General features: G+C 39.3%; 1 protein-coding gene across 1 annotated transcript in view; it reads left to right on the top strand.

The window, feature by feature from the left end:
• The window catches only part of SVEP1 (sushi, von Willebrand factor type A, EGF and pentraxin domain containing 1), a 340439-nt gene extending 330049 nt beyond the window's left edge, over positions 1-10390 (top strand). The window contains exons 47-48 of the mRNA XM_043978458.1: positions 2510-2603; positions 6006-10390. Of these exons, the coding sequence (XP_043834393.1) occupies positions 2510-2603; positions 6006-6036 (125 nt within the window). The 3' untranslated portion in view covers positions 6037-10390. The remainder of the gene's footprint in view (positions 1-2509; positions 2604-6005) is intronic.
• The last annotated feature ends 6347 nt before the right edge of the window (positions 10391-16737 follow it).

Genomic DNA, 16737 nt, shown 5'->3' with positions numbered 1-16737 from the left:
CATCTCATACAGGATCAGTTTTCTTATTTGTAAAATGGGTTAATTGTAACTCTACTACCTAACTCAGAGTTACTGTAAAGAACAAACTTTGCAAAGTGGCCTAGAGTTTACTGAGTAGGTAATTGAGATGATCGGACCCTCACTTTTAAGAAAATCATTTTCAGGGCAGCTAGATGGCACGGGGCAGCTAGATGGTGCAGTGGATAGAACACCCGCCCCGGAGTCAGGAGTACCTGAGTTCAAATCCGGCCTCAGACACTTAACACTTACTAGCTGTGTGACCCTGGGCAAGTCACTTAACCCCAATTGCCTCACTAAAAAAAAAAAAAAATCATTTTGGCAGCTGACTGGAGAACTGAGCAAAGTGAAGGAAGGCTCAAATCTAGGGCTCTACTAAGAAGCTATTGCAATAGTCCAGGCAAAAAGTGATGAGTGGTGACTACATGAGAGGAGAACAGGGGCACATATACAAGAGATGTTTTATTTTATTTTTTTGTCTGTTTATTTTTTTAGTGAGGCAATTGGGGTTAAGTGACTTGCCCAGGGTCACACAGCTAGTAAGGGTTAAGTGTCTGAGGCTGGATTTGAACTCAGGTCCTCCTGAATCCAGAGTCGGTGCTCTATCCACTGTGCCACCTAGCTGCCCCAAGAGATGTTTAAAAGGTAAAGGTGAGGGGGCAGCAAGGTGGCACAGTGGATAAAGCACCAGCCCTGGATTCTGAAGGACCTAAGTTCAAATCCGACCACAGACACTTGACCCTTACTAGCTGTGTGACCTTCATTGCCCCACAAAAACAAACAAAACAAAACAAAACAAAAAATTATACAGAAAGGTAAAGATGAGAAGATCTGACAACACATTGGATGTGTGGTATAAGAGTAAAGAATCAAGAACGATACACAAGTTGTAGGTATGACGGACTTAGAGCCCAGAGCAGTAATACGAAAGTTGAAGAAAGTAAAGGACTTGATGAGAAAGATGATGAGTTCTGTTTTGAATATCTGAATTAGAGGCACTTACTAAGCACCTGGTTGAAAGTGCTCAAAAGACAACTGTTGATGTGGGACTGAAGCTCAGGAGAGACCAGGGCTAGGATGCCTATATATAGGTCTGGGAATCATACTGAACCTCTTATTAGCTGATATCATCGTGTGAAAGTACAGTGCAGGGGTTCTTAATGTGGCATCCATGGGTTTTATTGTTCATATTTTGATAACTGTATTTGAGTATAATTTGTTTCATTTGTAATCCTAGGTATTTCACTTTGTGCATCTAAAAACACTATTGTGAGAAGGAATTCACAGGTCTCAACAGATAGCCAAGGGGGTCCATCCCTATCTATCTATCTATCTATCTATCTATCTATCTATCTATCTATCTATCTATCCATCATATCTCTCTCTCTCCCTCTCTCCCTCCCTCTCTCTCTCTCTCTCTCTCTCTCTCTCTCTCTCTCTCTCTCTCTCTCTCTCTCTCTCTCTCTCTCTCTCACACACACACACACACACACACACGCACACACACACAGAGTTAAGAACCTCTAGTATAGAGAGGAAAGAGAAGTGAGTCTTGGAGAGATTCTCATGGTTAGTGTGCTTAGAAGATGCAACAAAGGAGACTAAGGAGTAATCAGACAACAGGTGAACCAGGAGAGAACAGTCTCACAAAAATATTGAAAGGAAAGAGTATCCAAAAGAGAGAAAGTGTTCAACAATATCAAATGCTTCAGAGAGGCCAAAAAGGACTCCCAGTGAGAGAAGGCCATTAGATGTGGTAAATAGAGGATTTGGGGTGTGTTCAAATGAATGATGAGGTCTTCAAAATATGTGTGTTGCCCTTTGACTCAGCATTACCATGACTAGGTCTCTATCCCAAAAGCAATAAAAAACAAAAAGGAAAAGGACCTATATGTACAAAAAATATTTATAGCAGCTCTTTTTTGATGGCAAAGAATTGGAAATTATGGGGATGCCCAACAATTGGACAAATGGCTGAATGGGTTGTGGTATATGTGACAGAATACTATTGTGCTATAAGAAATGGTGAACAGGATGCTCTCAGAAAAACCTGGAAAGACCTACATGAACTGATACAAAGTGAAATGAGTAGAAGCAGAACATTATATAGAATAACAACAATAATCTAAGATGATCAACTGTGAACACCTTAGATATTCTTAGCAATTCAATGATCCAAGACAACTCTGAAGTACTTATGATGAAAAATGCTATCTATCTCCAGAGAAATAATTGATGGTGTCTAAATTCAAACTTTATTTTTCTTGGGGTTGTGGGAATTGGGGTCTATGGGTTTTTTTACAACATGACTAATATGGAAATATGTTTTGCATAACTGCACATGTATGACCTAAATCAAATTCTTGCCTTCTTAATTTGGGTGAGGGGAAAGGAAGAAAATTTGGAACTCAAAATTGTAAAACAAATGTTAAAAATTGTGTTTACATGTAATACTTATGCATTCAACACACATGTATGTTTTTAAATCTAGCTGTTTGCCAGTCTCCCTGCTTAAATGGTGGGAAATGCATAAGACCAAATCGATGCCATTGTCTCTCAACTTGGACAGGACATGATTGCTCAAGGTAAGTCAACCAGACAGTGACATTTAGTCGAGGGTAACTATGACTCAAAGCCATTTTAACTAAGTTGTTCCACATGTGACCCAGTGGAAAATCTAGCAGTCACAACTTCAGTATGTTTCAGGATCTTTAATCCAAGAACACTGGCTCTGCAATATCTGAGTTGATGACAAAAGTGAGGAGATTCTAGAGGGAAAAGATTGGGAGGAAAGAGAGATTCGTGGAATGGAAAAAAGTATACCTTAGAGGTAGTCGGTCTAGATATGAGAGTTATGAGAAATTAACAGTTTAAAGAGAATCAGAGCCAGAGGAGAAGATGAAAATATGAATTCCAAAAGATTTAAAATGAAGGGAATAACAAAGGAGAAAGGACAGGGAAGTAGCAGTCTGGAAATGAGAGGCTTTCTTTGGCTAGGGTAGATTTGTCATACCCTATTATAGTAATGATGACAGAGCAATAAAGAGGGGAAAATTCAAATCATTGGAGAGGATCCTATAAGAAGGAATTAGGGGTACACCTCACATTAGAGAGCTGAAAAGAAAAGAGCTAAAAAATTAGCAGAAAGGCAAGGTGGCATAAAGGGGGGGAACTGGGAGAAGAATTTGGAACTAGCTTCCCCTTTGTAATAAGTTCAATATTTGTATCTAGAAAGGAAAACTAAGAAAATATCTTGAAGTTCTATAGCTCTGGTTGCTTTTTTCCTCAATTCTTTGGGAGAGTGGAGACAGAAACATAATCTGTGGTATGTTTCCCTTTAACAACTTTTTTCAGCAAAAGGCCTATTATTTGGAGCAGCTAGGTGGCTACAGTGGATAGAGCACTGCCTGGATTCAGGAGGACCTGAGTTCAATCCAGCCTCAGACACTTACACCTACTAGCTGTGTGACCCTGGGCAAGTCACTTAACCCCAGTTGCCTCGCAAAAAAAAAAATTAAAATAAATAAAAATTAAAAAGGCTTATTATTGGAGCAGCTAGGTGGCCAGTGGATAAAGCACCGGCCCTGGCTTCAGGTGGATCTGAGTTCAGATCCAGCCTCAGACACTTGATACTTATTAGCTGTGTGACCCTGGGCAAGTCACTAACCCTCATCGCCCCTTGCCCCCCCCCCCCAAAAGGCTATTATCACTTAACATGAAAGTCTTCCACTGTCAGGGTTATTTCAAAACTTTTTTTTTTAAGTGTGAGGACAGGAAGAAGGACTAAATAAGATTTTTTTTTATAGTGGCTTGACAGATTATAAAATGCTTTCATTAAAGCAATGTAGTGGTAGGAAGGGCAAAGAATATACCCATTTTACAGAGAAGAAAAATGAGACTCAGAGTGGAAACAATAAAAGGAGAAGGGATTGAAGAAAGAAAGGGCAGTGAGGGCAGAAGGAAAAGGCATTGAAGAAAGGAAGGAAACTAGCTTTGACCCCAGAAGACTATCTGTTTTTCTGCTATTCCTGTTAATAATGAAACTTCACATTCACAGTTTCAGTTTGTTGAGATATTAGAGCCTTCTTTTTGTTTTTGACTTTGAGGAAGGGGACAAAAGTCAACGCTTATAAAAACTGAGTCCCAATAGCTCATTACTATTGGGACTCTTTCTTCAGGTAGAGATCAAAGCCTCTTACATAGATAATTCATATTATATCAGGCTTTCACTGTGTGTAGTTATGACCCAGGAGACAAGATTTAAAACAGCAAAACATCTAACTCTCCATAGTAAGAAGTAAGTTTGTAATAGAGTTGTGTTGCAATTTTAAATCTTGTCCCAGAAAAGTAGTTTCTTTCTCCTCCCAGAGTACTAAAATATTATTAGTGACTCAGTTTGTTACAGAGTTGCTTTTTCAGACTCCAAGTCATCTATAGACTATAGTGTCTATATCTATAGACACTTAAATCTCAGGATGTGGTATAATAGGAAGATCATTTGCTCTGGAATCTGGAAACCTGGGTTCTAGTTTTCATTCTCATGTTGAGCTATGCTTTACCTTGGGCAAAGATCATTTCTCTTCAAGCTTCAGGATCTTGGTGTAAAAATGGAGGTGGGAAATGAGAGGCAGAAAGGGGGCAGCAAAAGTTTGGAATAGATGGTAGTAATACTGATAGAAATAATAATAATAATTAATAATAATAGCATTTAGATAGTACTTTATGGTTTACAAAGCACTTTATATGCATTATCTCCATTTGATCATACAAATTATCTTGAATATCTCCTTCCAGATCGTGGTTGTATGATATTCTTGGTTGTCACTATGAATAACTCAACAATGGCCTAATTTCCAATAGCAGTGCTACTATTTCCTAAATTAGAGGTGCCTAACTGCACCCTACTGCTGCAGCTGCCTGCACACACTCTCTGGTGTTACCTGAACCAGCTAGGTGGCTTGCTAGGTGGCGCAGGTGGATAAAGCACTGGCCTTGGATGCAGTAAGACCTGTGTTCAAATGTGACCTCAGACACTTGACACTTACTAGCTGTGTGATCCTCGGCAAGTCACTTAACCCTCATTGCCCTGCAAATAAATAAATGAATGAATGGATGAATGGATGAATGGATAGATGGATGAATAAATACATAAATAAATAAAAATAAAGTGTTATACATAAATGTTTCACTATACATACACACATGCATACATATACATATATAATTTATTAAATGTCATGTATGTGTATATACACACATAAAATACATATATTTCTATATAAATATGTACATATATGTATATATAAATATTTGCATATATGTATACATACAATATAGATCATGTTCATTTGTTGTTTCCTAAGTCAATATACAGTCCCTAGGCATCTATTTTTATTTTAGTTTGACGCCACTACCTAAAATCACACCTCACAGGTGAGTAGACCACCATTTAACCTAACCTTACCTATAAAGCTGACCTTATCTGCAATACTTTAAATGATTTAAAAGAGGAATAGTGTCTTCTTGGATTTCCCTATATCCCACGAAACTCTTTATAGACTAAGTAATTAATAAATATTATCAATAAAAGCCCATCTTATTGTATATGTTTAGAATAATTTTACATACATATACTTATTTGTGTAACCAGCTCTGGAGCAGGGTGGAGGAAGGGAGGGAAGCTAAAAGAAATTTGCATGATAACTTTATTGTGTAGTTAAAAGGAATAGCAAGTTGTATTGAATTGCAGTTTCATGAACAATCCTCTTTTTAAAAAATTATACTGTTATCTAAATGCTTGTTTTATTCACAAATTAAAAACATTGAAAATTAGTTGTTTTTTTTTAAAGTCAGTCCATAAATGAAATGCTAAGGGTTTAGGAATTGTTGCTCTAAACTTCCAGCACCCTTGGTTAAATTTCACTCCCATAACTTCCTCTGCCTGTAGACTGCAGTTCACTCAGATGAACTTCTTTTTTTCTCTATAGGAAAAGAAAAGCTGGGTTTCATCCCTTCTAAGTGTCCACAGCAAAGCAGCCCCTCTCAAAAAGACCAGATCATCTCTCTCAGCCAGTCCTAGGGATTCTGGAACATGGACATTAACAATCCAACATGGTGCTGGGTTTTTTTGGAAAGTTATTTTGTTATTTTTGTTGTCCTTGTTTTTGTCTCTATTTTAATTTTGTGATATATTTTTCTTTGAGTTTTCCATTAAAAATCTGCCTGTATTTTCATATGCAAAAATGTATATTAAATATATGCTGCTACACTCACACAAAATGTACATATTCTGCCACCTATTAGGGAAATTTCATTTATACATTTTCATCACTTTTTTAATTCCTTTAAATATATTTATCAAATATAAGTTTCACTGCCAAGCAGTGTAATACAGGCTTGCCATTCCATGGACTTCTTAAAACCACAGCATAACCCAGAAGCCAAGCCATAGCTATATAACTGGGTGCATTAATGATATGTAAGCTATCCCACAATTCTCTAGCACAGTTCTTAGCCACCATACTCCATGAGGATGAATAAATGAAGAAGAGCTCATCCCATCTATATAATGTGGCATCATTTTCTTGGAAATGTTTATAACAACAAATTTTTCCTCTTAACTTGGCTAGATTTTTAGTGATTAGACTGACTACTCCCCCTCACAACTCCCTCATATGAGAAGCTATAGACAGCAGGAATAACCAGTTGCCATGGAAATAAAAGAAGCAAAGCTACTATTTTTTTTTCTCCAAACAGGAGACACAGAAAGAGAAGGCAGGATTCATAGTAGAAAGAAACCCCTAGGAAAAAAAGAGCTACAAAGGCATTCGTTTAGTTTGGTTTTTGTTTGCTTTTTACCAGAATTATGATTTCATCAGTGTAGCAAGCTCCTGATGAGGGACTTCCTCTACCAATCAGATACATGAGCATCTTCTCTGAAACTTGTAGTCTTAGAATTCTCTAGGACACTGACAAGTTAAGTGATTTGCCCACATCTTCTCAACTCCAAGGCCAGCTCTTTATACACTATGCCAGGCTGCCTTTCTTAGGGCACATTTCTTAAAGGAGCCCCTTTCCCTCTCTCCAGTTCCAATCTCATACCTGTATCTGCTAAATTCATTACACACAAATGCCCTAACTGCAACCCTCCCTACCCCACCACACCAGAAAAACAAAGCCAAACAAAAAACCAAACAAACAAAGGCAACCACAACCCTATCTCACATTTTTGGGATGACAATGACTGAAAGGCAGTGGAAAATGGACCAGAAGCACATTTTATAATAAATAAGGGAAGAGAGGAGAGAGAAAAAAGGAATGTATGGAAGAGAAGACAAAAAGAGTTGGAGGAAATGGAGAGAGAAAAGGAGGATGCTAAGCCACTCACTCTAGAGCAGTCAGGGGGCTCAGAAGTGAGAGAGGGAATACAAGTGAGGGAGAGTATTCCTATCCATCCCCAAACAAAAAGCATCATATTATCTCTCTAGAATCTCTCTTAGAAGGGTCTCAAAGCTCACCATCTCCAGAACTTTCTGTTCTACCATGATTAGTGGTTTAGTTCCTGGCTTTGCCATTTAGAATTGAGTAGCCTATTCCTGGATGCCAAGAAATTCCTGGAATTTCCAAGTTCTTGGAAATAAATAAGTGCTATGCATTGAGTAAAATTTAGGGGAAAATATAGGAGAGAAAATCTGACATGATTTGATTTTGGAACTAAAGTTTCACGACAAGTGAGGAATTTTCTGCTCCATAAGTTGCCATTGACATTTGACTAAAACACCCTTGAAAAGAAATGTCTGGCACTTTGCTCTGTATTAAAAAAAAAATCAATACACCTCAAATATATCATGCATACATGCACATTCCTATTCTAATCTAGCCTTTTCAGGTAGGGCAAGGCAATGAGAAGTCTCATAGAAGCATAGAGATAGAAGGGACATCAGAGATTATCTGGTCCTACCCCTTCATTTTACAGAAGAAGAAACCTAGTCCAATAGACTTACTCAATGTCACACAATTATGTGGTGTCAGAGGCAGGTATGAAACCAGGTCCTTTGATTCCAACTAATATTGCACACAAGGGAGAGTGGTGATGTAAAATGAGGAAGACCTGAGTTCAAATGCATGACCCTGGATAAGTCATTTCTTGCGGCCTCAATTTTTCATCTGTAAAATGAGAGGGTTGGACCAGATGGACACTAAAGTCCCTTCCAAGGTTAAATCTATGACTTTTTCACTATATTTCAGACAAATAATAGTAACATCAACTAAGAGAAGTTCAGTATAGTAGAAAGAGAACTAGACTTGGAAATTGAGAGTCTCGAGCACTGACTACAAGTGCTTTGGTTAAACTCTTTGAGCCTCAGTTCTCCTCCCTTATAAAATAGGAATGAAAATATTTCCACCACATTTCCACTGTTACATATACTTGAGAGGAAATCATTATGTACATGTAAAATTGACATTCATAATGAGTAGAGTGGTAGAAAGAACTTTGTAAATATGGAAGAACCCATGTATACTGATCCAATAAATGGTCTAGCTACCTTTGACTTTCTCTGCCCCTACTTTCCCCCCTTTCCCACCACTTGACCAATTATCACTGATATTAGAAAGTAGATTCATTTTTTGGGAAGGCATGTGCGGGTTGGGGTGGACATGATGACCCCAAGCGTTTATTCTATGATTCTGTGATTCTAAGTATTTTATTCTTCATGTCTACCGTTTCCAGTAGAGAACTAACCCCAACAGATAGAAGCAGATCCTTTCAGCTATGACTATATGATCCTATGAGCATGAACTATTGCTTTGACTTCTGTTTGGGGAATCATCAAAGTTGTGAATCTTCTGAAACCAGGATAAGTCATACCTAGAGAGTTGGAATAAATCTCAGAGGCCAACTAGGCCAACACCCTCATTTACAATTGAGCAAACTGAGGCCAAACAGGGTTACATCAATCAATCAATAAACATTTATGAAGCAGATACTATGTTCTAAGCACTGTTCTAAGTACTAAGGATATAAAAAGAGGCAAGAAACAGTCCCTGCCCTCAAGGAGCTTACAATCTAATGGTGATTTGACCAAAATCACACAGGTAGGAAAGTTGAGAATCAGGATTTTGAACCCAGGTCCTTTGACTAAAGCCATTGCAGCTTTTTCTGTACTACACCGCCTCACTCCATTCTTCTTCTAAGTCTTAGGATAAGAAGTGAAGGTAAGGGGGCAGCTAGGTGGCACAGTGGATAAAGCACCAGGCCTAGATTCAGGAGGACCTGAGTTCAAATCCAGCCTCAGACACTTGACACTTACTAGCTGTGTGACCCTGGGGAAGTCACTTAACCCGCATTGCCCCTCGCCAAAAAAAAAAAAAAAGAAGAAGAAGAAGTGAAGGTAAGACATGATGACCACTGCTAGAAGTGCCTGGGCTCAAATCCTACCTCAGCTTCAAACCTTAAATTGACCTTGGGCAATTCCTTTAACCTCCTGAGACCTGGTTTCCTCACGTGAAAAACAAAGGAGTTGAATCTCATGTCCTTTAAGATCCCTTCCAGTTCTAAACCTATTATCTATAATCCTTTATTCAGGATAATATTAGTACAAGTGAACAAGGTCAAAGCAAATTTAGGGAGGCTAGGCAGAAATGCAGGCCTCACTGGTGTGTCAAACTATAACAAAATCCTTTTATGATGCTGGTATAGAGGAACAGGACCCATTTTCTAAGTTAAACCAAGTTAGATTATATGAAGTATATGTTGGGTAGGGGAAGGAATGTGATTTGTATACCAAAATCCTTAATACTAGTTAACTATGTCATAATAGAGTTCTGACCAGACATTTGGGAAGGGGAACACTGGAATAGGAGCCAGATGACTGGGTCTTGGTCCTGTCTCTATCCTGGAGCAAGTCACTTCTAGAAAAGCTGCAATGGTAGTAGATAGAGCACTAAGCTTGGAGTTAGGAAGACCTAAAGTTCAAAGCCTGCTTCTGACATTTGCTAGATGTCTAACCCTGGGGTCATTTATTCCTGTTTGCCTCAGTTTGCTCAACTATGAAATGGGGATAATAATAATAATACCAGCTATTTCACAGGGTTTTTTTTATGAGAATTAAAGAAGATGATATTTGTAAAGCTCTTAGGACGGTGTCTGGCAGACAGTAGGTACTATATAAATGCTAGCTATTACTGTTATTATTATTATGTCTCTGGATTTGTTTTCCCAACTATACAATGAGGTGTTTAAGGTTCTGTATATTTCTTAACATTTTCAGTCTATGGGAAACAAGGTAGATGTCTTTGCTATTATAATGCCATTATCAACTGGGAAGAGCTAAAGAGTAGCTATGATTCCTTTGGAAGCCAATGCAGGGGGGAAAAAAAAGGAAGGCAATGTCCATGTTCTCTTAGACCCCTGAGGTTTAGATAGGTGAAATAGCTATGAAATTGTGGATCAAAGGTTTGTGATTGAGCCCTGCCTTCAGCAGGGATTCTAGTCAAATGGCATAATATTGTTGAAATGCTGGAGGATCTGTGAATGGCCAGTTCCCCCACTTTGCTGTGTGTGATGAGAGTGTTTCTTAGGGAGATAGTCTGCAGGAGCTCCTTTGGAAAAGTTAACTTAGAAACTCAGTATTTAAACTCATGGGAGATTCTGTGACTAACAATTGTTAATAATACCAATAAATGCTATAGCTCCTTATTGCAATTCAACCTGTATTTTTTCTTCCAAGCTTCCACTATAGTCTATCCTCAGAGATAAATAATATAGGTGAGGCAATAATACTATTACTGATACCAATAACAACAACAACAACAATAATAGATATTTATATAGCCCTTTACCCTTATTATCTCATTTGACCTTCACAATAAATTTATGAAGTAGATGCTATTATTATCCCCTTTTGCAAGTTAAAAAAAAAACACCTGGGCAAGTCACTTAACCCCTATAGCCCCACAAAAAAAAAAACCAACAACAATTAAGGCTCAAAGAATAAAGTAATTAGCTAACAAGTGTGTCAAAGGTAGGTTTTGAACTGAAGGATTCCTGCCACTTGACTTCAAGTCCAGCACTCTGTCCACTGTGCCACAATATAGAAGACAATGGAGATAAAATACCCACATCAATGTAGCATACAATTATTTGTTGGTCTGCCTTATTTTGACAGACATTTTGCTCATTTAAAAATGTGTATAACTGTACTATAAATATTGGATTATGAAATATTGGGCAGTAAAAAATCTGTACTGTAAACATTGGAATGTAAATATTATTTTCTTATCTTCTGGGATGCCTTAGAGAAGAGTTGAGATTGGGTTGGTTTTAATGTCATTGATCACTGAAATAAAAGCACGGGCAGATACTAGATCATTTGAGGCACCCTAGTACATACAAGAGAAAATACAATTTCCCCAAAGTATGTGAACAAGACTCTAGGAACTAGCTTTAATGATGTGAATGAATTATGATGAAAAGCAACAGAAAAATAAGCAGTAGTTTGGGTTACATGAGAAGCTGTCTTTCTGCATTCAGACTCAAGAAGTATGTATCCTGATTGAGTATAGCCCATCCACATGTTCCATTAGAAATTGATACCTAGGGGCAGATACGTGGTACAGTGGATATAGCACCTGCCCTGGAGATGGAGGACCTGAGTTCAAATCCAGCCAAAGGAAGGAAGGAAGGAAGGAAGTGTTATGGGCCCAGGGCACCCCAGAAGTTCTCTGGAGTACATCAAAGAACCTTCTCCTTGAGAAACTAATCCAAAGGACAGACATACCTAAAGAGATAAGTGGAACCAGATCGGACTGAGCTAACTTCAGGACCTCCACCCTTCATTTTAGTCTCCCTCAACCCCAGCGAGATGAGTTTGGGTGTGGCTGCTTCCTTTGTGTCCTGAGAAGAGAGATGGCTTAAGAGATCAGCAGCTACCCCTCACCCAACTCCTCCAGCCACCACGGGTGGGGGATGGTCCTCTCTCACTAAAGAAACTTTCCACAGTCAGATGGTCACCCCCATCAGTCCTCTATAAAAGTATCTGCCAGTCTCTGCTCGAGGAGATTAGTATCTCAGAGCCACACTCCCTGTGCCATGCCTTTCTCACCATGAGAAGTCCAAGCACTTCTTTCATGGTTTCCCTTCCCTTCCCTTTCCTTTCCTTAGCCCCAAAATAAACTACCATCTTATTCTAACTGCTTTTGTGTGCAAGAGGGTGTAATTCTTTAAAGAGGAATTCCTAAGGACCCCAAACTCCTACCCCATCCCTTATCCCTCCCCAAACTCCTTACCCCATTTTCCCCATGACAGAAGGAAGGAAGGAAGGAAGGAGAGAGGGAGGGAGGAAGGGAAAGAAAAAGGAAGGAAGGAATATCTATTCTGTGGATGCCTAAATTTTATGGAACTTTCTCTTCAAAGTATGTCAGGAGTATTTTCTTTTACCTCCTACTTGGTGAGAAAGAACCTGAAATTTTCTTTTGACAAAAGACTAATTCATCTACTCTTTCCTGACTTTTATGGAGGGAATCAGGCCTTCTGACCCTCAGACACCTATAATCTCCAAAAGCAACTATCCCAATCAACAACTACTCATTCCAATACACCATGGCCCCAGATTTGAGGAGGGGGGACGGAAGAAATAGGGAGAAGTGCAAAGAAAATGTCTCTTTTTTTATTATTAAAAAAATCAAAACAATTTGCAACCACTGGTACTCCATGACTTCAAGCTACTAGTCATAAGGATCATGGCTCTGGAGGTAAAAAGGACCTAAAATGTCATAAAGTCCAATCTACTCATTTTACAGATGAAAAAACTGAGGCCCAGGGAGATTCAATAGCTTGCCCAAGGACACACAGGTAGTCAGCATGAGAGATGGAATTTTAACTAGGTTCTCTGACTCCAAAGCCCGTTAGTACTTATTCCACTACTTAAGAGGAGGTAGCTTTGTTTGAAGCTGTCTGAAAGGATTCTTTAAAGAGATTTATCCTCATGGGTGTTTGCTGAAACTAACAGCAAGTAGGTACTGGTCCTTGGTTGGCCTGGGCTCCTGGGATATCCTACCTCCGGCAGCATTCTTGTCTTTCTCCTGCCTGGACACTGACCAAGCCATTGTTCTTATGAATCATTTTCAAATATTTTTCCCCTCCACCCTAATAAGTTGTAACCTGCCTCATCACACAATCTTTCTGAATCATCCCAGACCTTCTTTTCATAATGTTCTCTGGATAGTGGAAAACAGCATGCACCCACTAACATATAATATAAATGCATCATGCCAGCAAGAACACCTGAGAGTAGAGATGTCCAACACCCAGCCCAACACTCCCCAGGATACAGCCAGAGAAAGACGAAACCGTTAACTGGGAAATATTTTTTAAAATGAAAATACAATAGAATATAGATAATGTTAATATGTGGTTTTCCAAGTCAAGAGGCTATCACATGGACCCTTACATATGGTTTAGTGGCTATTATTTCTATTTGAGTTTGACTACTGCTTCAGAGTATATTCAGGGATCAACTGGAAAAAACAAAAAAAGTTCATGATTCTTCCTATCTGCAACCTGTTTTTAAAATTAAGAGAAGATAGAGTGTCAAAGAATAAGTAAAAGACATGGCCTTGGGGCAGCTAGGTGGCGCAGTGGATGGAGCACCGGCCCTGGAGTCAGGAGTACCTGAGTTCAAATCCAGCCTCAGACACTTAACACTTACTAGCTGTGTGACCCTGGGCAAGTCACTTAACCCCAATTGCCTCACTTAAAAAAAAAAAAAAAAGAGACATGGCCTAGGTGGAAATAAAAGAGTCAATATATAAAATTAATTTTGTGGTCATCTACTTGGTTGGCCTCATTACTGCCCATGTCTGAATGGGGAGAGAGGCCATGTGGTACAGTAGAACAGGAAACAGGATTGGATCTGGGGGACCTGGGTTCAAATCCCAATTCAAACATTTATTAACATTGTGGCCATAGTAAAGTCACTTTCTTGGCCTCTATAAAATGAGAGATTTGGACTTGATGGTTCCTGAGGCCTCTTGTAGCTCTAACTCTGAGGTATGCAGCACAGATTTGGAAATATATTTGTTTGTATTTCTGAAATATGATATTTTATGTTTCAATCCATAAACCTCTCTCTCTAAGCAACTCAGGATGCTGCCCAGTGCAAAGACTATTTCTAGTTCCAACAGTCCTTAGTGCTGCCTAATTACAGTCCGAGCCTCTGATGTTGAGGCAAGAACATGATAGGTCCACATAGGGGTCACACCCAGTGTCCTCTGGCAGTGTTCACAGGACAGCTCAGACTGTTTCATAATTCATGAATTTGATGTTTAAAGGTTGGCTGGGATGAAGCTCCTTCTTGAGCTTGATCAAAGGCCATTTCATTAGACTAAACACAAAGGGTTTAAGAGAGGAGCTTTAGATCCAATCAACCTCAGATCTCCAAGGATGGAGGGGTAGAAGGGGCATGACACACAGAAACAAATCTTTTCCCACACGCTGAGTCCCTCTTTAAAAAAAGGAAGCCACAGAAAGTTATGCTTCTGTTTGTCAGGTATAAGTATTCAGCTTTTACAACCCCCAATCAATCTAACATTTAGGTACAGAGGCCATGTCCCTTATTCTTTGACAGTGTATCTTCTCACTCTTAATTTTAAGAGTAGGTTGCAGATACGAAGAATTGTGAACTTTTTTGTTTTTTCAAGTCGGTCCCTGAATATACTCTAAAGCAATAGTCAAACTCAAATAGAAGCAGCAGATAGAGAGCCAGAGATGGAATTGAGAAGACTTGGTGTTAAAATCCTGTATTAGACACTTCCTAATGATCCTGGGCAAGCCACTGAAATTTTGTCTGCCTCAATTCCTCATCCGTAAAATGGGAATGATAGTAACAATAATAGCACCGACTTCACAAAGGTCGGAGTGAAGATCAAGTGAGATAACACACATAAACTGTTTAAGGCAATATATAAGTGCTAGCTATTATTGTGCTTCAATCTAGTTGGCATAGTGGATAGAATGCTAAAAAAGAGAAATAGAAAGAGCTGAGTTTGAATCTTGCCTTAGACACAAATCAGCTGGGTGACCCTGGGCAATTCACTTAACTATCTCTCTGCCTCAGTTTTCCAATCTGTAAAATGGGGGAGTTGGACTCAAAGGCCCTACTGTAAATCTGTGATCCTACGAACTTGAATTTTTTAAGTGCCTACTATGTGCCAGGTGGAACAAAAAGGTTTAGCGCTGGGCAGAGAGTAAGTTATCCATTGAGCCACCTAGCTGCCCAGGCACTATATTGATTTGGCTAAGCTAGACGTTTGGTGGTGGCAAATGCTTCTGTCCAGACCTCCTCAGTTTTTTTTAGAGCTTGACTGCTGTAAGCCTGGATTATGTGAAGAATTCATTTAAAGGACAAATTCATTTAAGACTGTGAAATGGGAAACCAAGGGAAAAGATTGCATTTCTTTCCTCAGTATAAGAAAGAAGGGCCCAAGTCAGACCAGTTAGTATGCAACCCAAGATATCACCACTGACCTTAATCATCTTTCCTGACAGGCTGATAAACTCAATCTTTCTAAAACACCAATGTCCTGAGACAAAGTTCCTGTTGCCACACCCTGGTTATGGTTCTGTATATGGCTTCATTAGTATTTGAATATTATTCACAATTATTCCATCTCATCCAATGGATCTTTTACAAATGATGTTATCACTGCATGTTGTTTCTAATGTTCATGTGTTGCCTATTATCCTATGAATAAAGCAGCACCTTGGTTAGTACCTGGAAACATCATTCCTCTCTCTCTCTTTTCTGGTGACATCAGAAAACATTTGTGTCTTTGCAAACATCAGGGAACGTGACAGGGAGAAGGAACCTTGTTTGTTTTGTACCCTGGGGCTATAGACCCAATAATTTAATGACGGCCCAGAATAACAGAATAAATAATGTGTTTTTACTCAAGAGATTTAGGTGTTAATATGATAGTGGGCAAGTACATTCACCCCTGCATCATAGGGTCAAAGGGTTATAGAACCAGAGATGGAAGGACCCTCACGGGTCATCTAGTCCAACCCCTTCATTTTACATGAATGGAAACTGAGGCCCAGAAAAGTTAAGTGACTAGGCCAGGGTCACTCAGGTAGCGTCAGAGGCAGGATTTAAACTGAAGTCCTCGGACTCCCCAGTAAGTGGGCTTTCCATTGTATCACACCAGATCAAAAAAGTCATAAACTCGGGGGCAGCTAGGTGGTGCAGTGGATAAAGCACCAGCCCTGGATTCAGGAGTACCTGAGTTCAAATCCAGCCTCAGATGCTTGACACTTAATAGCTATGTGACCCTGGGTAAGTCACTTAACTCTCATTGCCCCTCAAAAAAAAAAAAGTTCACAAACTGTAAATAGCTATTTTTGCCCCAGGGCAAGCTCCTCAAAACACACAGAGGGGAAAGGTAGCTAGGGAACAAATTCATCTGAGATTGGGGGAGAGACCTCAAACAAGGCCCTGTGAGGGAAGGAGACTGTGTGGCTGCCACAGAAGGAAAGAGCAGGGGTAGGAGCCAGACCAAAGGTGAGCTCACCCGGGATGTGGCTGCTGGGTCTAATTTCTATTTCTTAATTAAGTGCTGAATTCGGTTACTTCTAAATGTTAGTTCCCTGGGACAAAGATCTAGTTGTCCCACCCTAGTCATATGGCTCTGTATCTAAACCACATAAAAAAGACATTTCTT

Source organism: Dromiciops gliroides, chromosome 1 (assembly GCF_019393635.1).
Source record: "Dromiciops gliroides isolate mDroGli1 chromosome 1, mDroGli1.pri, whole genome shotgun sequence".
NCBI lineage: Eukaryota > Metazoa > Chordata > Mammalia > Microbiotheria > Microbiotheriidae > Dromiciops > Dromiciops gliroides.
This window is presented reverse-complemented; position numbering and strand designations above follow the sequence as displayed.